The 27,338-nt window shown below is 34.1% G+C and overlaps 1 protein-coding gene across 1 annotated transcript in view; it reads right to left on the bottom strand.

Annotated features, from left to right (window-relative positions):
- Positions 1 to 27,338, bottom strand: part of LOC109612996 (obscurin-like) — a 215,120-nt gene that overhangs the window by 136,777 nt on the left and 51,005 nt on the right. Inside the window, exons 3-4 of the mRNA XM_059130658.1 lie at positions 12,215 to 12,292; positions 11,830 to 12,062 (exon numbers count right to left, since the gene is read on the bottom strand). Of these exons, the coding sequence (XP_058986641.1) occupies positions 11,830 to 12,062; positions 12,215 to 12,290 (309 nt within the window). The 5' untranslated portion in view covers positions 12,291 to 12,292. The remainder of the gene's footprint in view (positions 1 to 11,829; positions 12,063 to 12,214; positions 12,293 to 27,338) is intronic.

Raw genomic sequence — 27,338 nt, 5'->3', positions numbered from 1 at the left:
GACTGACTCACCGACTGACTTCATGAAACGTTTTGCATTTGTATTTGTTCAGAGTAAATCTTTTTCTCTCCAGAATGCCAAAGTAACAATATTTTTTTTGTTGATGAAACTAAAATTAAGCCAAGCTAAAGGTGGTATTTAGGGAGGAAGAACAACGGATTAGTTAGAAATTAGCCAAGTTTTTAATAAATTAATTAAATGAAAAAAAGTTTTGACAAAAAACTTTGCAACTTTGCGAAAGAAATTAATTTGGAGAAAATAAATGGAAGTTGAAACACAACTGCTGTTCATAGATAAACATATAAGAAAGGTTATAATTGGGGTGGGCTGACTGACCTGATTTCCAACTTCATGGCCGGCGGAGAGCATACGTTTTAGTTCTCACATTATTGATATTGTGTAGGTCAGAACAATGACCAACCAAGCTAAAATTGAGTAGCTACATGAATCGAATAACGCATTATAAGGAAATGTCATCAAATTACCTTCGGCATTACAAGTAGGTGGAAAATAGTATCTGTTGGTTTTTCCGACAGATGTATACTCCCAGCCTTGAGTCATGATTATTCAAACTGCTGACCCTTTATGGGAGAGGTTGGCATTTGGCCGATATTGACCAATTCGTATCTGACCTAAGACATATAAATAGTACAACGTGCCAGATTTGGACTATATCGACTGCTTCCAATACTTTATATGAGATATGTGCTAATTTTTGGAAAATGTGGAAATATGCGTGAAGTACCAGATATAGCGGAACGAAGTATTCCATTTTTATACTTCATCTAGTACAGATCAAAATATTAATATGTGCAAAATTAGAAGGAAATCGAACATACAGGGTGAGATGAAAAAATTCCAACCAACTTCAGACTGCTATCATTTATAAGCCACTCGTCCAACAGCTGTTAAAATTATTCCAGTGACAGCTCATTATATTGTTTACAAGCGTACAAAAGCATTTTGGTGAGAATTTTCCAGAAAAAATGTTATTCGTGTTGGAATTCAAGCGTGATTGTGTGATTTCTTTATATTTGGCTGGAAAATCACAAGTGGCTATCGTTAGAGAACTCCAGCATTTAAATGTGAAGAAATCTTTTGTGTCTCGTACCATCGCTCGTTACCGTGATACTGGTAGCGTAGCCCGACGTCAAGAAAGTGGACAGAAGAAAACAGCAACATCAGCAGAAATGGTTCGAAAGGAAAAGAAGCGACTTAATCGAAACCCGCGTCGCAGTGGCCGAAAAATGGTTCGAGCTGAACATAACGCAATATTCCATTCCATTTGAAGGCCATAATTCGTGCCAAAGGTGATCAATTCAAAAAAATCTAAACTTATTCTATAATTTGATGCTATTTCCGACATGTTTTGCTTTCATTCGATAAAATTAAAAAAAATAAAAGTTATGGCGTTTGACTTTGTTGCTGTTTTTTATCTCACCTTGTATATTCTATCTTATACCAGACTTTAGTTCACTGAAAATATTGTGATGTGTGTAATGATCATCGGATTTTATGATCGTTTTAGTTATTCAATATTTTAACCTTTTGTGGGTAAGGTTTCGGAAGGAATGGTCCGATCTCTACCATCTTTATAACAGATTTTGTGTTGATGGAAATATTAAGACCAACCAAGTCTGAATAGAATCGAATATAAAATTCGTGTTTTATGAGCTTCGTGAACATTCAAAATTTTGACCCTTTGCGGGGGAAGTACCATAAGGAGCAAATCAATATATCCAATCTTCACACCAGACCTTGGGTTAATATAAATATTGGGATATATGAAATTTGAAGACAATCTGTAAGAGACACATTTTATGAGAGTTGTAATTATTCAAAATTTTGACCATTTGTGGGGGAGGCACTTGATGCAATGGACCGATATTGTCCATTTTCGAACCTGACCTAGCACTGATGCAAACATTAAGATTTGAAAAGTTGAAGCAGATTCGGATTATCCTTTCTCTTTCTGTGCAATAAATTTTTTTCTTTCAAAATGTTAACTTTTTGTGGGGGAGGTACAAGAAGGTGTTGGCCTATATTGCCCATCTTCGAACTCGATCTAATTTGATAAACATATTGTACCAAGTTTTGATCAAATCGGATACTCCCTTCAAAATTTGTTGTGGGCACCAGCCAGCCACCAGACAGACAGATGGACATCGCTAGATCGACTCCAAATTTCCTGAAACGGATTTGGTCCAAAGAGACCTAGGGTCAAATACCAATTTTCTGTCATAGCCTGTAGTATCCATTACGAACTTCAAATACCAAAATGTCCGGTGAATAATGTAAAAATACCGAAAATAGGGAGGTACCATTTTATGGGGGATATACCAAAACGTGGACCTATATTGCCCATTTTCAATAACGAAAGTCCTGAATAAAATTTTATCAACCTACTTCATTTTATTCGGAAGCTTTAGTGATTTCCACAGACGGATGGACGGGCAGACGGACGGACGGACAGGACTAAATCGACATAGAATTTTATGCTGATCAAGAATATGTATACTTTGTATGGTCTAAAATGTATATTTCGAGGTTTTACAAACAGAATGACAATCTTAATATACCCTTCATACTATTCGAGTCTGTCCGAAGGGATTAGTAATTAAACAAGGCGTGAAAACAGCTGCTCTCATGTACTCAAAACATTAGCCGCATTGTAAAATACAGGGACGAGATCAAATGTTGTTACAGGTGTTTTGTATCGGGCACAGGTAAAATAAGTGGAAAGGACCTGATAGAAAGGACATGGTTCTTTGCATCCGCTTCGGAGAAAAAGGCCATAAAATAAAGGAATGTAAAAACAAACCGAAGTTGACGTTGGCGTTGACAAAGGAAAAATCGATTCGCTTCCAAAGGTCGAAGATAAGAATGCGTACATAGGCAATGGTTCGAAGATGAATCTAAATCACCGCACTGTGGTATAGCGTATTATGTCTTTGTGTTTTTCTACTCTCCGCCTTACATAGCATGGAGGGTATATTAAGTTCATCATCCCGTTTCGAAGTCATCGAAATAATAATTTTAGACATAACAAAGTATATATATTTTTGATCAGCGATTTAGCCCTGTCCCTCCGTCCGTCTGTTGTAATCACGCTACAGTCAAAATGAATAAAGATAGGAAGCTAACATTTTGCGAATTTTTTGCAGGCATGTCTAGTTCGAAAATGGGCCATATCATATAACGATACCCCTCGATATTCGATATTTCGATGATTGTAGTCAATTTTTGTCAATGAAATTGTCTTAAACTCCACAAAAGGAGTACCTTCTGAGTACTTTACCAACTGGAGGTCCAGTCCACACACAATGGTAGAGATTAATCGATATTTTGACGATTTTAGGGACATTATTCGCCGGAGTTCTTAATGGGAACTACAGTCTACGACAGAGAATGATCTATGCAGGTCCATGTCTTCGGCCTTTGGCCTTTTATATCAATACCTCTCTATATTCGGTATTTTACAGATTTTAGGTAAAATATTCACCGAAATTGTTTGAAATTTCGTATTTGAAGTTCTTAATAGGTCCTACAGCCTGTGACAGAAAATTGTTTATGCAGGTTTAGGTCTTCCTATAGCCCCTCTACTCGTATAACGGTATCTCCATATATATTGGTATTTTGATGATTTTAACGACATTACTCACTAGAATTGTTTCAAATTTCTTATTTGTAGTTCCTAACGGGGACTACAGCTTGTGATAGAAAATTGGCTATGCTAACAGGCAAAAGGAAACGAGATAGACCCGTAATTCCTTTTGATGATCTGCATAGAGTCACATTCTGAGTTGATTTATGCATGTCCGTCCGTCCGTCTGTCCATTTATTTTTGTAAACAAAGTACAGTTCGCATTCATTGCCCTATCCAGATGAAATTTTGCACAGATCATTTGTTTGGCCCAAGGACGAACCCTATTGAAATTGGAGATAATCGATCAAAATTTAGATATCGCTCCCATATATATCTTCGTCCGATTTGCCGTTTATTGTGCACCAAACATGTAATATTAGCCCGAATAGTATGGAATTTTGCACATACAGCCAAAGTAGGCCTGAAAATAAGTATGCCAAATTTGATCGAAATCGGTTCAGATATAGCTATAGCTCCCATATATATTGTTCATCCGATTTGTTATTTTTGTCCTCCGCAGCCCTAATATGCACTCTGTAACAACAATATTTGGGGAAATATAGCAAATACAGCTCAGAAATACATTTGCTATTGCATTTGCTGGATATAGGTTCCATATATATATATATCTTTATCTGATTTCAAATTATTTTGAATTTAAAAGATACAAATGCTTCGGCATATTTAGTCCTTTGAACTTTAAATTACAATTATATTCATAGCGTGTATGATTGAATTCTTTCATAAAAGCTTTTAATTGGTATGTTGGGCTCTACTAAATTAGCAAAGTGGTGTAGGGTATCATAAAGTCGGCCCGCCCGTCATTAGGACTTTCTTAATTGGTTATTTTTTCAAATTTCGTATTTGAAGTTCCTAATAGGAACTTCAGTCTATGATAGAAAATTGTCTATGCAGGTCCAGGTCTTTGTACGTCCCCATATAACGGTACTTCTCTATATCCGGTATTTTGATGATTGTAGCGACACTTTTCACAGGAATTGTTTCAAATTGTATGTTTGCAGTTCGTAACGGGTACTAAAGCTGTAACAGAAAAGGCCTATACAGGTCCAGGTCTTCGTATAGCCCCCAAATAACGGCATCTCCCTACTTTTGAAATTTTTTTTGACGATTTCAGCGATATTATTGACTGGAATTGTTTCAAACGGTACCTCCCGATATTCGATATTTTGATGATTTTAGCTAATTTATTCACCGGAATTTTTTCAAATTTGGTATTTAAAGTTCGTAATGGATACTACAGACTAAGACAGAATGTAATGGCTTATGACAAATGTTACCTACGCAGGTTCATGTCGTCGTATAGACCCTAATATAACAGCTACATATGGTATTTTTAAGATATTAAAAGAAGTTTTAACGGATTTTATTGTTTTTGAGAATTGCCAAATTCGTTCCAAATGGTGGAGAGTATTCAAAGTTCGTCCGACTGAACTTACAACTTTTTTACTTGTTTTTACTTAATCTAATGAGTAATCTGCTATTTACAAAATTTACAATGGACGCTACATCGGCCACTGCGCTTCTGTCTTGTCGTTAACCCAACCGAACACTATATGTATCCAGCATTACGAAGTGAATGAGAATTATTTGCTACATGTGTAAACGGCATATTGTCGTAAGCTGAATTGTCAGTTACCCGGCAAACGACTACTGAGGAGGTTGGTTGATGATGTTGGGGGGTGGTTGATGATGTTTTCATTTCTATAGTCGCATGTTCCCGTGGTCTTGCTGTTGTTGTTGTTACTACTGATACCGTGGTTGTATGTTCTGCTAATGTATGATGAAATTATTATCTTACAAAGAGAACTTTCTTGAGAGTTTTATCTGATTATAAAAATTGTCACCTTCAAGAGCAAGCCATTCAATAAAATATAAACTTTCTCTCTCTCTCTTAATGTTGGCTGTCCAACTTTTCCACCTTTTCTCCTTAACAAAATTTATTTCTACGACGAAAATCTGCTTCCTTGAAATATTTATTTATTTAAATGTAATCTTCATTAAAATACCATTAGGCCGGTGCCCGTTTTGTAAGACATTTGTTTGTATTTGTCAGCTTACGTAAAAATTTACCGGGTGGGTTTGACACTACATAAAATTTGCAGATTTATTTGCTTCCACGAAGGAACAACATTCCACGACGACGAGTTTCGTCCTCCGCTGCATGTAAAATAAAATAATCTGCTTTGTATTGACAAAAGGGTACGAAAATTAATCTTTTGTCAACACCTATCCCACCAGAAAACTATGTATGTGCGTATCCTAATCAAATATGTTTTTCTTTTCCAAGTAACGCCTTCGCATGAATCATACGCATACAGGCACACATTTGCCATTTTAATCGTATAACGTATAGGATTGGAATTTCTTTTACTATAGCCCGCCCCCAACAAAAAAAAGGACATATGACAAAAGGTTGCCTCAGTATTTTAGACAATTAAAAATTGTCATTTCACACTTCTTGTAAAAGTCAAAAGCGGACCTAAATCAATGACCCAACAAAATCCCACCTGTCTGACAGCTGCCAAGTCGAAGGCCTGCTCAGTTGTGATTCGAGGCGATTATTAAAATACCATTAACAACTACTTGTCATTTATCAACTTTGAAAAACTTTGTGTCATGGCACAAAAGGGATAATTATTGTGTAGTAGCTGATGTTCATCAAAATGCTGGGGGGAGGAGGACGGTAAGAGGTGGATACAAGATGGAAGTAAGTTTCCCCAAACATTGACATACATGTTTGTTTAATGACTCGGAAATTATGCAGTGATTACAACGACATGTAACCAACCATACGATGCTATGATGGTGTGTGTGTGTGAGAGTTTTATGATGCCAAACACTCACTTGACTTGGATTTTTATCTCATTCTCATCCTGGCACAACAGACGCTGCTAATAGTTGCCCATAAGATAATTATTTAATTACAATTAATTTAGCTTGTACCGTGCGTAATGGCATGGTGTGGGTCATAATTATTGCCTTTATAATTATCTTCGAAAATTAATTATGTCTGTGTAGAACATCTATGAGGGATTATTTAACTATTTATGAATGTTGTTGAAGTAAATTAGGGTCTTTTTTTGCTCTATTGAATGTATATTTGATAGGTTGATTGGTTTTTATACCTTAAGGCATTATGCGGGGAAGGTATTACAATTAAATTTGGGTCACACGGATGTAAGCAGTAAATAAACGAAATAGTGGTCGTAGATTCAACTATAACATACATACATACATATTATAATATATTTTTATACCCTCCACCTTGGAATACCCTCCTTTAACTTGTCATTCCATTTGTAACATCCCTAAATATTTGTCGTAGACCCCATACAGTATATATATTCATAATCAGCATACAATTCTAAGTCGATTTAACGATATCCATCTGTCTCTCTGTTGAAAATGCCATACAGCCCACATTATTTGACGTTGACCTACAAAATTCGGCAGAACAATTTGTATTGTGTCTAGGATAGTTGTTATTGAAAATGAGATGTATCGGTCCACGTTTTGGTATAGCCGCCATACAACGGTACCTCCCGATATTCGGTATTTTTTTGATTTCGCCACATTTTTTCCACAGTTTAGTCTAAAAATTGGTCTTTGTAGGTCATAATAGGTTCAAGTTTCACAGGCGGAACATTGCACGTATAGATTTTTTGTCTAAAAATTTGGTCTTGTGGGGAAACATTGTATGTACCTCCCGATATTTGGTATTTTGATGATTTTTGCCAAACTTTTCCACGGATTTGTCTAAAAATTTGAATTTATTGGTCATGATCGGTTCTAGTTCCTGTGGCGAAATATTATATTTGTAGGTCCACGTTTTTGTACAGCCCAATATAACGGTACTTCTAGATATTCGGTATTTCGATGATTTTTGCCACATTTTTCTGCGGATTTGTCTAAAAATTGGTCTTTGTAGGTCATAATAGGTTCTAGTTTCACAGATGGAACATTGCATGTATAGGTCCACGTTTTCGTATAGCCAACATGTAACGGTAGCACCCCACATTCGGTGTTTTGATGCTTTTTGTCACATTTTCCCACGGATTTGTCTAAAAATTGATATATGTAGTTCGTAATGAGTTCTAGCTTCGGCGGCAGAACATTGAATATTTTGGTCCACGTTTTCCTATAGCGCACATATAACGATAGCCACCTATATTCGGTATCCTAATAATCCTAAACACATTTAACAAGAAAGTGGTTCCAAATATGGTATTTGAGAAGATTTGGTAGATGACAACCCTTGAAATATAAAATTGTCTATAGAGGTTTCCGTTTTGGTATGGCCCCCATACAACGGGCTCACCTACTTTATGGCTTTTTGAAAAGTTCAACAGCATTATCCAAACTATCTTACGGGTATATAAAGTTTAAAGTGAAACACGCTTGAATTCAGATACTTTTATAAAAAAAGATTGTTCTACCAATATTAAAAGTTCAGTCGAACTTAATGTTTTTTACTTGTTTTCAGAACATTGATGCAAAAATATTTTGGTATATTTTGGTGGCTTATAGTAAAATTTTATGAAGAATATTTTTTGTCTTTGGCGTCATATTACTAAAGTGGTGGTTTGTTGGAGATTTTTTCAAAAACTCACGCAAAGTACGGCTTTAACCCTAAGAGGTAAGATTTACACGCTTGACGTCTTCTAGAATCTATAGTAGAATTTTATGATGAATAATTTTCTGGAACATTTGGACTTACTAAAATCCCGTTTGAAAGGAGTTTTTGGCCCTGTTTAAAAAAAAGGAACAAAAAGACCCCTTTGTTGACTTGGTCGAAGGGTAACATTACCAGACAAATTATTATTCGTATTTTTATCTGCAATATTGCTGAAGACACTACATTCCTAAAACGGATATCGAGGAATCTTAATCCGAGAATGTCAAAATGTATTGAAAAGGGTTACTCTGCGATCTCTTTATGAGAAGGTTTAAATTTTATTCTCTTTTGGCTAAAGGCCATTATTATTGAGAATTGTTAAAATCCGTCCAGTCGTTCTTGAGTTATAAGCGATCTAACTAACACCCCTTTCTTACATCCCCTCCATGGTATGGTGGGTATATTAAGTTTGTCATTCCGTTTGCAACACCTCTAATTATACATTTTTGACTCCACAAAGTATATATATTCTTGATCAGCATACAATTCTATGTCGATTTAGCGATGTCCGTCTGTGGAAATCACTCTAGCTTCCGAACGAATTGATGTGGATTGATAAGATTTTACTCAAATGTATGTTATGTCTGCACGACTTTTGGTATTGAAAATGGGCCATGTAGGTCCACGTTTTGGTATAGCCCCCATATAACTGTACCTCCCGATATTCGATATTTTGATTATTTTAGCAAAGTTTTTCACCGGAATAGTTTCAAATTTGGTATTTGAAGTTCGTAATGGATACTACAGCTTAAGATACAAAACTGTTAGTGCAGGATCACGTCTTCGTAGAGCCCCCATATAACGGTACCTCCCGATATTTGGTATTTTGATGATTTTGGAGGTATTATTTATCGGCAGTGTTTAAAATTTGGTATTTGAAGTTCGTAATGACAGAAAATTGTCTGGTACCTATGACAGAAAATTGTCTGGTACCTCAAAGTCAAAAGTTGCCTATGCAGTCCACGTCCTCGTATAGACCCTAATATGCGGCTACATTCCGCATTTTTAAGATTTTAACAGAATTTTAACGGATTTTATTTTCTTGAACATTTCCAAATTTTTTCAAAATGATGGAGGGTATTCAAAGTTCGGATCGGCCGAACTTACAGCTTTTTCACTTTTTTGTTATTCAAAGTTTAAATCCCTTTGTGGGGTAGGTGCCAAAAGAATTGGGCTCATATTCGCCATCTTCGCACCAGATCTTGTGTAAATAAAAATTTTGTGATGTGTGAAATGTGAAGAGAATCTTATGCTTATTTCGCATTTAACGAATAATATAACTGTTCAAAATGTTGACCCCTTGTGGGGGAGGTACCAGAAGGTGTGGATCAATATTGCCCGTCTCCAAACTCAATCTCAGTGTGACAATAGTGTTACGATATACCAATTTTGGATCAAATCGGATATTTATTTCAAGAGTTTTCGTGCGCACCAGCTAGACAGGCAGTCGAGCGGACGGAAGACTCCAAATGTCCTGAAACCGTTATTTCTATAAGGCATGTTTATACCCTCTGAGGGTATAAGAAGGACAAAAAAGATCCCTTTAATGACTTAGCTTACACTTTTTCCCTAAAATCTTAATCGGAAAATTTCCCAAAAAATTGAAGAGGGGGGAGGGGTCTTTTCTCCTCTATTTTGGTTACTTAGAGCGTACTCCAAAACAATTCCGGGAAAAATATGTGGCTAAAATCATAATATCGGCAGGTGCCGTTATATGAGTTCTTAATTATCTTAAATCAGACGGTGTCATTGTATTGGTGTTCCACGTAATTGTAGACGATTAGTTCACACATAGAAAATAAATACAAAATATGAGCTGATATGAAATAGTCTTGTGAAAATAACTCCTAAAAGATCTTCACATGTTTGTTATATATTTTCACAAAATTTCCCTGTCGCTAGGTTTTTGCCCCAATTCCAAAAATTCCCAATTTGAAAAAAATTCCAAATACCGACAACACAGCTTTTTTGGGACCTCCATAACAAATTATAAACATTTCGAATTCTCGAAGTCCGAATTGGACTTCATGTTTCTATGAAATGGAAAAATATTGTTCGATCGAAAAATTTAATTCGAAATAATATGTATTGGGAACTCTACCAAAAACCATTTAAAAGAGCAAAGAGCATCCCATGGGATGTCTGTGTGTTCACTAACGCAATTATAATAAGTAAATTGTTTCGAATTTTCTGTCAAAATGGTTTGAGAGAATATTTAGTTTTATGCGAGTAGTCGATGAGGTAGGTGCTGTCGGATATTTTTATGAATACACAATTAACTTCATATATAGTTTTGCTCTCCCCAAAAAAATTAGTTTAATTTCAATAGTGACTGAGGAAGGTTCTAAATATCCTTTTGTTTCACACATATCTATAAAAAAATCTATAAATCTATAAAAAATACTGATTTTCGGCGGGCCACTTATTTATAATTTTTCATTAAACCATTATCTCAGTACCTTAAAATTTTTTTTACGTCATTCATGTTATCTTTTCTCTTCCAAAATTATTTTTTAGTTTATTAAATTATGTAAATCTAACAGCGATTTTTTTTTATCAAAATATGAATTTATGCGAATAAAAATTGCTCTTCAAAAATATTCTTTAAATCCACGTAGGATTTAAATTGCTCTTCAAAAATATTCTTTAAAGTTACGTCTTGTAGGCTCTTCAAAAATATTCTTTAAAAACTCACGTCTTGTAGGCTCTTCAAAAATATTCTTTCAAAATCCACGCCTTGTAGGCTCTTCAAAAATATTATCTAAAAACTCATGTCTTGTAGGCTCTTCAAAAATATTCTTTAAAGTCACGGCTTGTAGGGTCTTCAAAATATTCTTTAAAAATCCACGCCTTGTAGGCTCTTCAAAATATTCTCTAAAAACTCACGTCTTGTAGGCTCTTCAAAAATATTCAAGTAGGCTCTTCAAAAATATTCTTTAAAAACTCACGTATTGTAGACTCTTCAAATAATATTCTTAAAAATCCATGGCTCGGAGGCTCTTCAAAAATATCCCTTAAAAATTTCACGTATCGAGGGTTCTTTAAAAATCCCCGCCTCGAAAGCTCTTTAAAAAATATGAAAATAGATATAAAAATAAAAAAGGAACAAAGTATTTATCACTGTGTATAGAGAGGTAAAGCGAAACTTTCAATATTTTTTTATTTCAAAACACATACAATCACAAAATAATTTTGAATTTCTCTGCCTAGCCCTGATTTAAATTGAACTTGGAAAATTCCATTTGCAGTCATTGATGCCTTAATTATTCTACAGTGTACTACATACAAAAATTCTTTAAATATTGTTATTTTACTTATGAAATACCCGGAGAATATTTAAGAGAATTGTTGGTAAACAATTGAAATTTAATTGCTTTCACTGCTCTTCTTTTCTAATAGTTTGCCTATCAAGTGATAGTTTAACTCTAGTATACACACGTACGGCTGTAAGCTGTAAAAAGTTTAAAAGAATTCAACAATTACTTACTGTTTTTCCCTGTAAGTCATTAACTCGACAATGCAGGTAGACTCTGGCGCCCAATTGGGTGCTCACATTCACGGTGGTATAGGGATCGGCAAAGAAGGGGAATGGTTCGTGGGTTGTTGTCTCGGTTACTTCGAGCTCCTCATCCTCGGGGGTGTCGGTGAAGGGCGATGAAAATTCTTGCCAAAAATTCTTCGGAAATGTATCAAATGGATCTCCGGCTCGAGGACGTTTTACTGGAAAAACACACAGACACATAAACACACAAACAACAAATAATGAATACCAACCAATTAAAAAGAGAAACAAATGATTTTTTCGCAATATGTGTGTGTATGTGTGGCATATAACAATGGCTTGTATGTGTGTGTGTTGGATCTATACTTACAGGGTGTTGAAGATGAAGCAAAATGCTGTATTGCTGAATAAACAATTGCAAATATCCAAATATTTTTCGATTCCATATCTGAAATTGGGAAAGGGAAACGTAAACGAATATTTTAATGGTTTCCATTTTAAATATGGGAATGTTATATTGTCTATGTATGAGAAATTTCTTAGATGTAGCCTGGGTATCAGTTACGCTTATTCATTTGCAATGCCAGTGATATTAAAAAATATGTTAGTTGTTCATCTGGTAATTTGAAATACGATTAAGACCAGCATTGTAATTTCTGATAACCTACCACTTTTCAGCACCCGTTGACTATTTATCAGAGCTAACAATTACCTACAACTCGTCAACATCCGATATTTATGCACTATGAAAGTATTGACAATAATACTGAGTAACAAATTTCATTTTTTTTCAATAAATACGGTGAAAATCCAGCAGATTATGAAAGTAGAGCTAAACCAGTAAGGAAAAGTTAAAAGTCGGGCGGGCCGACTACCCTACACCACTATGCATATTTAGTAGAGCTCCATATCAAAATAATTTATTTGAAGTGGATCACACCACCTATGAAGATTTGGCTTTAGAGCACTTGTAGTTTGGTTTCAGAGGGAACTAATATTTGGGAGGCATATCCAATTCTGAATCGATTTTCACTAAATTCACATTGCTATAGAGCGCACGATATCATTTCAAAAAGGATTGTATTAATAAAGTTAAACTGTAAGTTCGGCCAGGCCGAACTATGAATACCCTCCATCATTTGGAACGAATTTGAAAATTAAAAAAAAATAAAATCCTTTAAAAATTCTAAAAAATACCGAAAGTAGCCGTTATATTAGGGTCTATAAGACGACGTGGACCCGCATAGGCAACTTTTGTCACAAGCTATTACAATATTCAAATGCTAAACTTAAAAAAAAAAAAAAAACAGTAAAGAAAGTCTTAAAGTCGAGCGGCTCCGACTTTATGATACCCTACACCACTTTGCTAATTTAGTAGAGCTCCGCATAACAATTAAAAGTTTTTATGTTTTTTATAATTTAAAGTTCAAAGGACTAAATATGCCGAAGCATTTGTATCTTTTAAATTCGGACTTGTATTGAACATTTGGTGCACAATTAATTTGAAATCAGATAAAGATGTATATGGGAGCTATATCCAAATCCGAACCGATCTTCTTATTTTTTCCTGAATATTTTTGTTACGGAGTGCATATTACGGCTGTGGGTAACAAATATAACAAATGGGATGAACAATATATATGGGAGCTATAGTTATATCTGAACCGATCTTCACCAAATTTGACATACTATCTTCTAGACTCAATTCGATCCTAATTCCATCCCATTTGGACAAATATTAGACGTTTGGTGCACAATAAAAGGTAAATCGGACAAAGTTATATATGGGAGATATATCCAAATCCGAACCGAACTCGATAAAATTTAGCAAATGTATTTCTGAGCTGTATTTGATATACTTTCCCAAATATTGTTGTTACAGGGTGCATATTACGGCTGCGGAGGACAAAAATAACAAATCGGATGAACAATATTTTTGGGAGCTGTAGCTATATCTGAACCGATTTCGATCAAATTTAGCATACTTATTTTCAGATCCCATCTGATCGTACGTGCAAAATTCCATACTATTCGGACTGATATTACACGTTTAGTGCACAATAAAAGGCTAATCGGTCGAAGATATATAGCTTTATCTAAATTTTGACCGATTATCTCAAATTTCAATAGGGTTCGTCCGATGGGCCAAACAAATGATTTGTGCAAAATTTCATCTGGATAGGGCAATAAATGCGAACTGTACTTTGTTTACAAAAATACGTGAACAGATTATTACGAATATCAGGGACCTAAAAACAAAATCAAATGAAATATATATAGGGAGAGATAAAAAAACTGAAACAAAGTTGAACGACATAATTTTTACATTTTTTTTTTTAAATTTTATTGAATAAAAAAAAAGTCGGAAATTTCAGAATAAGTTTTGGATTTGTTCGAATTGGTCCTTTGGCACGAACGGCCAATGAAACCGTCGCACTATGCCCGAATGTTGCTCTGCGGTATTTTGGCTCATTCCCGTCGAAGCGCTTGCTTGAGGTGATCGACACTTTGGTATTTTTTAGTGTCAACATTCTTTCTAAAATACTCCAGACACAATAGTCCAACGGATTGGTATCCAGGGATTTTGGTGGCCATTGTGCGCTGGAAATGAAGCGAGGAACCTCATTTTGTAACCATTCTTGGGTGGCGCGGGCTGAGTGCGATGGTGCTGAGTCCGAATGTTTTCACATCGGAGAAAACCAAATTCGGCAGTTTTTGGAATTTTAGTGGCTTTACCCCGAGCTCATTTTTCAATATTTACCGAATGGAATATTGCGATATGTTCAGCTCACGAGCCATTTTTGCCGAATAACATTTTTTTTGTGGAAAATTCTCATCAAAATGCTTTTGTACGCTTGTAAACAATATAATGAGCTGTCACTGGATTAATTTTAACAGCTGTTGGACGAGTGGCTTAGAAATGACAGCAGCCTAAAGTTAGTTTCAGGTTTTTCATTTTTCAGGTTTCACCCTGTACAGTACTCGATTTTAGATCCAAACCGAGTGCTGTACAGGGACAAGTGGCTTAGAAATGACAGCAGTCTGAAGTTGGTTTCAGTTTTTTCATCTCACCCCGTATAGTACTCGGTTTTAAATCCAAACCCCAAAGAAGTTCTGAGTTCTTTGGCCAAAATGTTGTCAAAGCTCTTTTATAGTTTTGACCATATATAATGACCCCCAATATTTTTTGATATATTTCTCAATATTTAAATTACAACTTTGAAATTTGATAGAGATATTTAGATTTCAGCTAGAATCTGCAGTACAGAAAGGTCCACATTGTATAACCTTCATCATATAGTGGTGAGGTATTATGTCGTTTTGCATTTGTGTGTAACAAGGAGAAGGAAGCGAGATAGACCCATAGTTAGTTCTGAGAATCTTCATAGAATCACTTATCAATCAGATATAGCTATAGCACTCATATATATATTTCCTCCTCACGTGCGTAATTTGCACTCCGTAAGAATGGTATTAGTTACTAGATAACATATGCATCTAGAAAATACCTGTGTTAAATTTTATCGAGATCGGATCAGATTAAGATATGCCGTATATTTTCAACCAATTTCGGATTAATTTTGCACCAAATGGCCAATATCTGTCCAAATGACCTGAATTTCGGCACATCCGACCGAATTTCTTTAGAAGCAAGTACATCAATTTTGGTTCAGATATAGCTACATTTCGTGTTTTTTTTTCGGAAAATTGATGGACAAATATTTTGGCATACAATGGACATAGAGATTTCTCTTCTTTCGTAACTTATTGTAAAACTTGATGAGTAATAGTTTTTTGTCTTTGACATCATCCTTCTAAAATGATGATTTGTTGGAGATTTGTGCACAAACTCACACAAAGTATTTTAATATATATGAATTCCTGGCGTATAAGTATGATTTAGAACCTTGACGTCTTCCAAGATCTATAGTAGAATTTTATAACAAATAATTTTGTGGAATATTTTAAATTGCTACGATCCCGTTTAAAGGAAATTTTTAACCATATTTTACAAAAAAAAAACCAAAAAGGCCTCTTTTTTGACTCGCTCAAGTGCTAAAGTTCTTCGTATTTTTATCTGAAATATTACCGAAGATACTATATACCCAACACTAACGGGTTTCGAGGAACCTTTATCCAAAAATTTCTAAAAATGTTGAAGAGGGCGATCCTGTCCCCTCGATTTAGGCTACTCTGCGATGTAAACTTTTAAAACACTGATACGAGTGTCTTCTGTTTTGAATTCTACTTTCATAGTCTGTTGAATTTTCCTCGCGATTATTTTTTGTGTTGCACAGTGTAATTTAAAGCATTCACCAAAAACGTTTGTCAAATATTTACGATATTTGAATCCCGTGCTCACAAAATAAAAAATAGTAAACAACAAAACATTCTGACGATAGATTTTAAAACTTGGCTAATAAATTCTCATCATAATTACTCACATTTTCCAACCCACCCTCGAATATTTTTCCTCAAAACCTTTTCAAATATGTGAAAATGTGTGTTTCATGCACCATTCACATATTATCTTCTCCTTTCAAAAGACTCGAAAATTCATGACATTTGAATGAAAACAATTTTCATTGAATGTGCACACATATAAGAAAAATGCTTCAAAGCAACAAATAACGTTTTTGAAACAACCATAAAGAGTGCATCAGAATATTTACTCTGTTGATGATAATTTATTTATTTATATTTTATATAAAATACAAAAAAAAGGGAGAATTGCAAAACAATATTTCAATAAATACATAAAGAGAATTTCACTTCATTAACTCAATCATCGTTGGAGATGCTTAAATGTTGTTCTTTTGTATTTTTTATAACCCCAACATAAAGACACCTACACAGAAAATATGTATGTTTGTGTGTAAGTGAATACAAAGGCTTTCAGCAGGAATGCAATTTGATATCAAATATGTTGTGGTAAATGTTGTGAGTTTGAAATGTGTGGGCATTGAAATAGAGGAATATTAAACTGCATATTTCATTGAGCTTTTTATATTTTATAACCAAAATTTTTGAAAAATAAGACTTGTGTTTCAAAATATGGTAAAACGGAAGGTACCGTCATATGGAACGCAGTTATATTGTGCTACTTGTAGCAGATTAAGAAAAAAAGATATGAATCTAATCTTTGTAATTTGGGTATATATCCCCAACTCTATAAAATAAACTCTCTCCCTCTCTTTGGTCTCTCATAAGTCTAGTAATAAAGAATGAAGAAAATTAGTACACTTCGCTCAGTAGGCGGTAACAATTTAAAAGTGTTATACTAATTGTTCATGTATCACTCTTCTGCCCTAATACTATGCGCACATTACATTCCAAGCTACGTTTGATGATGACTTTGCGTTAGAGACCCAGATAGATAGTATTGTTGTTGCACAGATCGATTCCAATACCGACAGCAATTTTTGGACATACACAAAAGCAAAGCGACAAGAATAAGGAAAAGAAGAAAAAGTGACTGTTGCTAAGGGCTAGGTTGTAAATATTAATATTGAGATCGATCTCTTCTGTTCTGACCACCAAACCATCAAGTTTAACCAGTAAGGAAAGCTCAAAAGCCGGGCGGGGCCGACTATATGATACCCTACACCACTATGCATATTTAGTAGAGCTCTCGCAAAAAGGTTTATACAGGGCATTTCAGAGCTCTATGAGATAGTTGGTACAAAATCAAAATCTATCTAATTCTATCGTGCATTTTACGAACTATAGCTATCTCTGAACCGGGTTTCTCCAAATTTTACGTATTAGCTTCTAGACTGGTGATTTGGGCTGATATTGACCATTTAGTGCACATTTAACCCGAAATCGGATGAAGATATATATGCGAGCTATATCCAAATCTGAACCGATTTCGATAACACTTAAAACAGCCATTCCTGTGCTCCATCTAATACCTGGTACCAAATATCACGGTTGTGGAGTGAATATTACGAATGTAAGGGACTAAAACACTAAATCGGATGAATCATATATATGGTTGCTATATCTATATCTGAACCGATTTTCACTAAATTTGATATACTTGCTTCTAGGCTGAATTTGGTCCGATGTACTAAAATTCAGTCCATTTGGACTTATATTGGCCATTTGGTGGTCAATTAACCCGAAATCGGATGAAGATATATATGGGAGCTATATCCAAATCTGAACCGATTTCGATAAAATTTAAAACAGCTATTTCTGTGCTCCATCTAATACCTGGTACCAAATATCACGGTTGTGGAGTGCATATTACGAATGTGAGAGGCTTAAACACCAAATCGGATGAAAGATATATGGGAGCTATAGCTATATCTGAACCGATTTTCTCCAAATTTGATATACTTTCTTCTAGGCCGAACTCGGTTGGGTGTGCCAAAATTCAGGTAATTTGGACTGATAGTGGACATTTGGTGCACATTTAACCCGAAATCGGGTGTAGATATATATGGGAGCTATAGCTGTTTCTGAACCGATTTTCTCCAAATTTTTTGTATTTGCTTTAAGGTTAATCTCGGTCACATGTGCCAAAATTCGGGCCATTTGGGCTGATATTGGCCATTTGGTGGTCAATTAACCCGAAATCGGATGAAGATATATATGGGAGCTATATCCAAATCTGAACCGATTTCGATAAAATTTAAAACAGCTATTCCTGTGCTCCATCTAATACCTGGTACCAAATATCACGGTTGTGGAGTGCATGGTAGGAATGTGAGGGACTTAAAGATCAAATCGGATGAAAGTTATATATGGGAGCTATAGCTATATCTGAACCGATTTTCTTCAAATTTGATATACTTGCTTCTAGGCCGAACTCGGTTGGGTGTGCCAAAATTCAGGTAATTTGGACTGATAGTGGACATTTGGTGCACATTTAACCCGAAATCGGATGAAGATATATATGGGAGCTATATCTAAATTTGATCCGATTCTCACCAATTTCAATAGGGTTCGTCCTTGGGCCAAAAAAATATTGTTTGGAAAATTTCATCTCAATCGGATAATAAATGCGACCTGCATTTTGTTCACAAGAATACATGGACAGACGGACGGACGGACGGACGGACGGACAGACGGACTGACATGCGTAAATCGACTCAGAAAGTGATTCTATGAAGGTTCTCAAAAGTAACTATGGGTCTATCTCGTTTCCTTCTCCATGTTACAAACAAATGCACAAAGACATAATACCCTTACCACTATGTGGTGTAGGGTATAAAAACTTTACAATAAAAAGTGCTCACTGCAATGTGATTTTTTTCCAAAAAGTAGAAGTTTGCACATGGAATTTATCCAAACCCAAATTATATTTTTAACGTATTAAAAGACAATATACAAATAAAATCTCTAAACAAAATTCAAATCAAGTTAAAAATGTTTACCACGTCATAAAGAAAGAAAGATGTTTTGCTAAACTCCAATACGAAAATTGATGTTTCAAAAAGTAAATTGCGGAGAAAATAACCATCTAAAATTATTGCCTAAAGCCTGGATTTTCAAGGATTTTTGTGAACCTTTTAAAATTTTATCTGTTTACCGTCGGGTTTGGTTCTGCATATAGAAGAAGAAATTATTAAGTATATTATTAAATATTTCCATCCATTAATAATTTACTCACATTCGGAACTTACATATTCACACAATAACAGAATAAATAAAATTTAAATTTATCATTATGTTTGTCAATAAAATTTTATAATAACGTATCCATTGTTAAAATATGAAAACCAAAATTTTTATGAAGTTATAATAAAAAAAAATGTACAAAAGTTAAAGTATATTACCAGAAATAATCAAAAAGCTTAATTCGTTAAATCTCAAAACTGTAAATCTTATAAAATATAACTTTATATTTTTTTTGTTTTGTTAACCTTTAAAATTTTGTTAATATAAATTGCATGTGTGAGTTTATACGAGTAAATTCCCTACATTGCACGGTAGAAGCCGTGGGTTATAAATAATGTAATGAATTTACAGACAGCCATTTTCATTAAATATTATTATTATTTTGAACATTTTACAGAAGTTCTTCAAATCCAATTGAATTGAGCTCAGTCCATACGAAACATCGAAGGTAAACTCTTCTATCGAACATTTAATTATATTACATCGATCCAACTGTAAGTAAATAAACCATGCAACTTATATAAAATTACATAAAATATTCATTTGAGAAGACATTAATTTGTTAGGAACTCTAAAGAGTATTCGATTTAAACGAATGTTTATATTATTTTTAATAAATGAATTGTAAAGATTTAAAAATGTACTAGATTAATTTCATTGGAATAGTTGGTTGTGATTGTCTGAAGGATTCCTGGGCCTAAATTCGGGAAAGCAATTCAAAGAACTCAAGGGCACGGTTTGCATTTGGTTTTTTTTTAAAGGTGTCCCAGCGAGCAACACCATTCGTTTACTTTGATTTTCACTCTATGACCTAATAAGTTCAAATATCGATTTTTTTATTAAGTCTTGGAACGGTTTAAACTTTTTTTCTCTTTGCACAGTTTTTTTGTTATGAGTTTGGTAAAGAACCCTCCACAATCCGGCGAGCTTAGCCCTTCCTAATACCGTCCAAGTGATCCAAACCATAATTAGAAATATATATCTATATGGCAATTACGAAACAGACTGTTACATACTCTTCTATTACAAAGTTATTTATTTCAAATTATAATAACGAGTGAAATTTTTCAGAATATTATTTCTTCTAGAAATTTAATATTATTCAGTAGATTTTAGTAAAATTTTTAACGAATTTCAAAACACTGTTAATACCAACTGCGATCCATATTTTTATTTTTCATGAATTCTTTAAATCCATACGGAGATGTTTATACCCTCAGCCATATGGCTGCAGGGGGTATATATCATTTCCTATGGCCAAGGCTACTTCATCGGAATGACGGTTTTAGACACCATTTGAATATTTGGAGTCAATCTAAGCGTGTCCGTGTGTACGATAACTTGGTACATCGCAATAATATTATAAAACTTCGAGATGGGCAACTTCTGTCTTTCCCCTAAAAGGTCGGACTTTTCAAATTAAATATTTTGCTTCTTGGAAAGAAAAATTTTGCAAATTCATATATTTTTATCAGTTCTAGATCAGGTGCGGAAATGGATAATATCAGCCCACTCCATCAAGTACTTCCTATACAACGTTTTGAGCAATTATAACTTTAACAAGTTAAAAGCAGTTTGAATACCCTCCACCATTTGGAACGAATTTGGAAATTTTCAAAAAATAAAATCCGTTAAAAATTCTTTTAAAATCTTAGAAATACCGAATATAGCCGTTATATTTCGGTCTATACGACGTGGACCTACATATGCTTTGCTTGTCATGAGCCATTACCATATTCAAAATCGAAACTTTAAATAAACGGTCAATAATGTAGCTAAAAACATTAGAACACCGTATATAGGGAAGTTATATCGGAGCTATATGAAGAATTGGACCTGCACAGACAATTTTCTGTCACAGACTGTAGTTCCCACTACGAACACTAAATACGTAATTTGAAACTACTCCGGTGAATAGTGACGCTAAAATCATCAAAATACCGAATATTTGGAGGTACCGTTATATGGGGGCTAATGAAGACGTGGACCTGCACAGACAATTTTCTGTCATATGCTGTAGTATCCATTACGAACTTCAAATGCCAAATTTGAAACTATTCCAGTGAATAATGTCGCTAAAATCATCAAAATACCGAATATAGGGAGGTACCGTTATATGGGGGTTATATGAAATCGTAGACCTTCATTGTGACATCATTAGCCGGAATTGTTTCAAGCTTTGTATTTTAAGATCTTAAAGGGTACTACAGCCTATGACAAAAAATTTACTTACGTAGGTTTACGTCTTCCTATAGGCCCCGTATAAAGGTCATTATTTAAGCGGCATGTATAGCATCTCTAACAGCTATTGTTTTTATATAGCTTTGGACCAACTTACGATGTCAATCAGATTTTCGTTTTCATTGAAAATTGATGTTTTTTTTTTCAACACGAACTCATTTAGAAGATATATAGAGAGCTCGATTTCAATTGTTTAAAAAAGTTAATTTCATACAAAATTTTCCCATAAGCAGAGGTTCTTTAAAGTTCTCTTTTTTGTAGAACCTTTAATAGGCATTCTCTAATCATAAGGCCTTCCAAAGGTCTTCTCAAGACAGAAGGCCTCTTACAGGTTTGCTATACTCAGTGTTCTTTCACAATGTTTTTTATAGACAAAGGATCCCCTAATGTCAGAGGACCCTTCGGATAGAAGACCTTCGGACAGACTTTCTTTAGGAGATCTTCCAGAGTTTATACGTGGTTTATGGAAATAGAAGGCATTTTTAAGATTTTAAGGATAAGGAGACAGAAGATTCTGCCAACTATTTTTAGGAACCGAATGCTATCTAGAGGTTTTTCAAATACCGGAGACTTTCAAAATATATAATATTATCCTAACGATCTCTCGTGACAAACTATCTACAAACGATTCTCTAGAGGTAGAAGAAATTCTAAACTTTTTCCCTAGTCAGAAGTTCCTTTACTATTTTTCCTAAAATACAAGGTCTTCCACAGGTCTTAAATACGCATAAGGTCTTCTAAAAGTCTTTTAAAGACAGAGGACCTCTTACAGGTTTGCTAGACAGGGTATTCTGGAGATAAAATATTCCCTATTGTTTGAGGATCTTTCGAACGGTCATTTAGATGCCGTAGACTTTCTACAGCTCTTAACTTTAGGTTGCTAAGCTTTTTTTACAAAGATTTCTAGAGAGAGAGGGATGGGATTTCTAGAGACAGAATGTCTTTTAGAGAAAGAAAATCTAGTCATCTTTTTCAATAGAGAGAAGACCATCAATTGGCTTTCCAAAAAATCCATAAAACTTATTTTCCGTCGAAAAACTTTCCTGATTGAAGAGAGCTTCATTTTTTATAGAATCAAACATTTTCATAAAGACAAAAATCTTGCAACGGAAATTTCAGAAAAATTGTATTCTTCAGCCCTAAGTAGCAACCGTGACTCTAAGGAATATAAATTTGTGAGACAAGATACTGTCTTTTTATTGTAAAAAAAGTGTTATGGAACCAAGGAGGACAGACTTCGTTGTAGAAAAAAAATCATCATTCCATATTAAAGAATCATTTCTATACAAAAGACTTTGGGAATATAGTATTGACTTTCGCATTCTCGATTATTAATAAAAAAAAATCATTGCAAAAAGTATTTTTTTCTTTTTCTAGAAAATCGCCGAATTGCTTAGGCTTTTGTACAGAAAATTTGCTCAATATCTTAAAGTAGAAAAAAAAAAACCTTGGACTTCGGAGACTATCTTTTTCCTTTCTTATAAATTACAGCGACGGAAAACTAAGCTTTTTCTATAGCAAGAAAATCAGTCATAAAGTATTGGGGTTATTCTAATTGAAAAACATCTCTAAATTATAACTGTGGCTATTCCATAGTCCATATGGGACCTTATTTTTCCAATAGAGAAAATTACTTTTCATTTAGAGTTAATCATCTCTGCAAGTAATATCGATTTTATACTCCAAAATTAAAGGGGTTTAAATTTATTCCAAAAAGTTAACCATTCTCCCCATTCATAATTCTTTAATCCCGTTTTTATAGAAAAATTAACCAGTGTCAGATACTAATTTTTTCCAGATAAATTTACACTGTCCTTTCAAGAAAAAGAAGAAAATTCTCAATCGATTACCTCCGAGTCATACAAAAAGATTTTGTTAAAAAAATTCACACAGCAAAGTAATTCTTGTTTTCTTTTTCAATAAACAATTCATATTATTGCAGAGGGAAATTTGTTTAAATTTTGTGTCGATAGCTTTTCAATTAATACATACATATATTTTACACAATAAATAATTAATTCTTTTTTTGTAGTTAATTTCATAAATAAATAAAGCTTTAGTTTTCTAAAGACAATTTTCTGATTTCTAGAGATTGAAGGGTTTTCGAAAGACAGAAGGTCTTTTAGAGATAGAAAATTATGTCTTAATCTTCAAAAGACCGAAGACCAAAAAGAGGTTTTAAATTTCAAAAGCTTCAGACCAAAAGTTTTCTGAAGTACTCTTTAAAAGAGAGAAACTTCGAAAGATTTCAATATCAAAGTGCTTGTGTAGGCAGAACCTACATGGCCTTTGAAGACAGTATACCAAAAGAAACCTGAGGCTTGCAATTGACTTTTAAGATCGAGACCTTTAAATTATTTTCGAAACATGGAAGACTTTCTAAGGATCCACAGACCACCTCTAGACAGACAACCGTCTAAGGGACCGAAAAAACTTCAAAATTAGGTAAATCTTCTACAAGTCTTTCTCCTCTGGAAGATTTTCTATAGGTCTTCCAAAGACAAAAGACCTTCTGAGAAACTTTAAGAAACAGAAGATTTTCCAAAGGACTTTTGGAGATTGATTACCATCTAAAAATCTATCAAAATCACTAGAGCTCCTAAAGGTCTTCCACGAACAGGAAAACTTTTAAAGGTCTGCAGTAGGCAAAATAACTTTAGAAAGTCTTTCTAAGAGTTTCTTTCAAGAGTCTCCTATAAATCACTGATCCTTCAAAAGGTCTTCAAAGACATAAGACCATTCAGAGGACTTTGGTAAACTAAAGAACTTTTCAATGCTTTTTTAAAATAAAATGTTTTATCAGATCTTTTTTGCAGAGACGACACTTTAAGGGCTGCTATTTAATGTGTACATTTGTGAAGGTCTCTCAATGCAAAAAATTACTCGTATTGAAATTCGAACATCTTTACATTTTTATCAGATTTATGTTCGAAGATATATATGTTACACCCTTCTAGATGGTTAAATCATTCCTGTGTTTTCTTCAACAAATTTTCCTTTATTGCTATATAATTACACCAGGCTGTAATGCATTTTTTTACTTCTATTTCTCCTCCTAGCCACATACATTCACATATCCTTATTATGTGTCTGCATATGTTTTTGATTATTTTCCATTTATTTGATGATGCTGATGCCATGCCACAGCTACTGGATTTTCCTAATTTCCTTTTTTTTTTGGGTCTGTCAAAATGAGAAGTGAATTTTCGACTGAGACAACCATGTCAGAAAGCAACAATTCTTCAAATTACAAATGTGTGTTTATGTGGCCATACCCTGCAAGCATTTGGATGTGAGTTTTTAACTCCATCACCTAATATTACACTACTTTGTCGCTTCCTGCTTGTGAAACGTCGATAGTTGGTCGATTTGCAATAACAATTCTATTGCCCCACTACAGTCAACTAATTTTCATCTCCAATAGATTAAAGAGCGATTGTTTTGTTTTACTCCCAAAACGGAGAACAAAATTAAACGAGTTCAGTTTGTCGGAGATCGGCATTGGTGCACGAGTGAAAAAAAAAAAACTATTTAATGAAAAAATATATTTAAATTATTTAGTGAAAAATAATTGTGCCTTTTTCCAGAATTTTTAGTGTATGTGTTCAAATAATTTTTTAAAAATTACAAAAGAAGTGATAAAAAAATAAAAAAATTAATATTATTTAGTGAAAAAATAAAATTTAATTTTGTGTTAATAACTGTGTTTTAATTATGATTTTTGTATGCGTTTTACCTATTATTTAATTACGCTTATTTATTTGAAATTATATTAATAAAGTTATACAAATAATAATTTTATTTTAAAGACTTCCAGCTCTTTTTTACGTTCTGAAGGCATTGTATATCGCATACAAATCAATAAAGTCACCAACAGTCGATGAAAACCCACACCCTCAATCTCGAACCTTTAACCAAAAAGTTAAACCGTTCGGGAAGAAATGAACCACGCTCTCGTTACTTCCATAAATTACCTTTATTGTAACGACTGAACGTTACTTAGTCGTCAATTTTATCTGCCACTAAAAAGTCAATGTTAAGAAGTAACGAGTGCGTGGTTCATTTCTTCCCGAACGGTTTAACTTTTTGGTTAAAGATTCGAGATCGCCGGCGAGGGTTTTCATCGCCTGTTGGTGACTTTTTAGTCATGTCAGCGACAAAAAATGCTTGCTGGGTAACCGCACACGCACACCGCACACGCACACAAGTAAATAAATGTTGGTTATATAAACATATGGATGTCAATATGCATGTTTATGTGTATATCTGATGAGTATTTATGTGAATGAACATTTATGTACAATGTACCCAGTAGCTATTTCTGGACAATTTTGCCAAAAAAATAAAGAAAAATATAATTTAAAATAAACTCCATTTTAGAGAGGTTAAAGTGTGTGTATGTGTGTATCAGTATTTGTGCTGACTTTTCGGAAACATTTATAATTGCTATGGTATACATAGATGGGTGTGTATGTTTATGTGTTCGTTCCGGTTAAAGTGAATTTTTAATTTTTTTTCTAATTTGAATTAAGAGACAGTATTTTGACAACTAATTGAAGTGGAGAGTTTGTCCAATGAAAAGAAGTGGAGTTTTATTTGGTTTTTAAATTAAAGTTGTTGTTAATAATAAGTAAAAATAATTTTATTAGTTTTTTATTTTTTTAAGGTGAAGAAGTCACTGAGAAATGCTTTAACGTCGATTCTAGAAAATACGAAATTTTGCAGCCAATACGGGAAAAGTGCTAAATTTGTCGAAAATTAAAATTATTTTTTATACCCTCCACCATAGTATGGAGGGTATATTAAGTTTGTCATTCCATTTGTAACACCTCGAAATATACATTTTAGACCCCTCAAAGTATATATATTCTTGATCAGCATAAAATTCTATGTCGATTTAGCGATGTCCGTCCGTCTATCCGTCTGTGGAAATCACTGTAGCTTTCGAACGAATTGAAGTAGATTGATAACATTTTGCTCAAATGTATGTTATGTCTGCATGACTTTTGGTATTGCAAATGGTTCATTCAGGTCCACGTTTTGGTATAGCCCCCATATAACTATACCTCCCGATTTTCGGTATTTTTATGATTTCAGCGACATTACTCACCGGAATTGTTTCACATTTGGTATTTGAAGTTCGTAATGGATACTACAGCCTAGGACAGAAAATTGTCTATGCTGGTCCACGTCTTCGTATAGCCCCCATATGACGGTACCTCCCGATATTCGTTATTTTGATGATTTTGGCGACATTATTCACCGGAATTATTTCAAATTGTGGTATTTGAAGTTCGTAACGGATATTACATCCTATGACTGAAAATTGTCTGTGCAGGTCCACGTCTTCGTATAGACCCATATAACGGTAACTCCCGATATTCGGTATTTTGATGATTTTAGCGACATTATTCACCAGCATTTTTTTTTAATTTGGTATTTGAAGTTCGTAATGGATACTACAGCCTAAGACAGAAAATTATCTGTGCAGGTCTACGTCTTCATATAGCCCCCATATAACGGTAGCCCCCGATATTCGGTATTTTGATGATTTTAGCGACATTATTTAACGGAATCGTTCCAAAACAGAAAATGGGTCATGTAGGTCCACGTCTTCGTATAGC

This window comes from Musca domestica, unplaced genomic scaffold, assembly GCF_030504385.1.
Source record: "Musca domestica strain aabys unplaced genomic scaffold, Musca_domestica.polishedcontigs.V.1.1 78, whole genome shotgun sequence".
Classification (NCBI taxonomy): Eukaryota; Metazoa; Arthropoda; class Insecta; order Diptera; family Muscidae; genus Musca; species Musca domestica.
The sequence above is the reverse complement of the archived record's forward strand: the minus strand, read 5'-3'. Positions and strand labels throughout refer to the sequence as shown.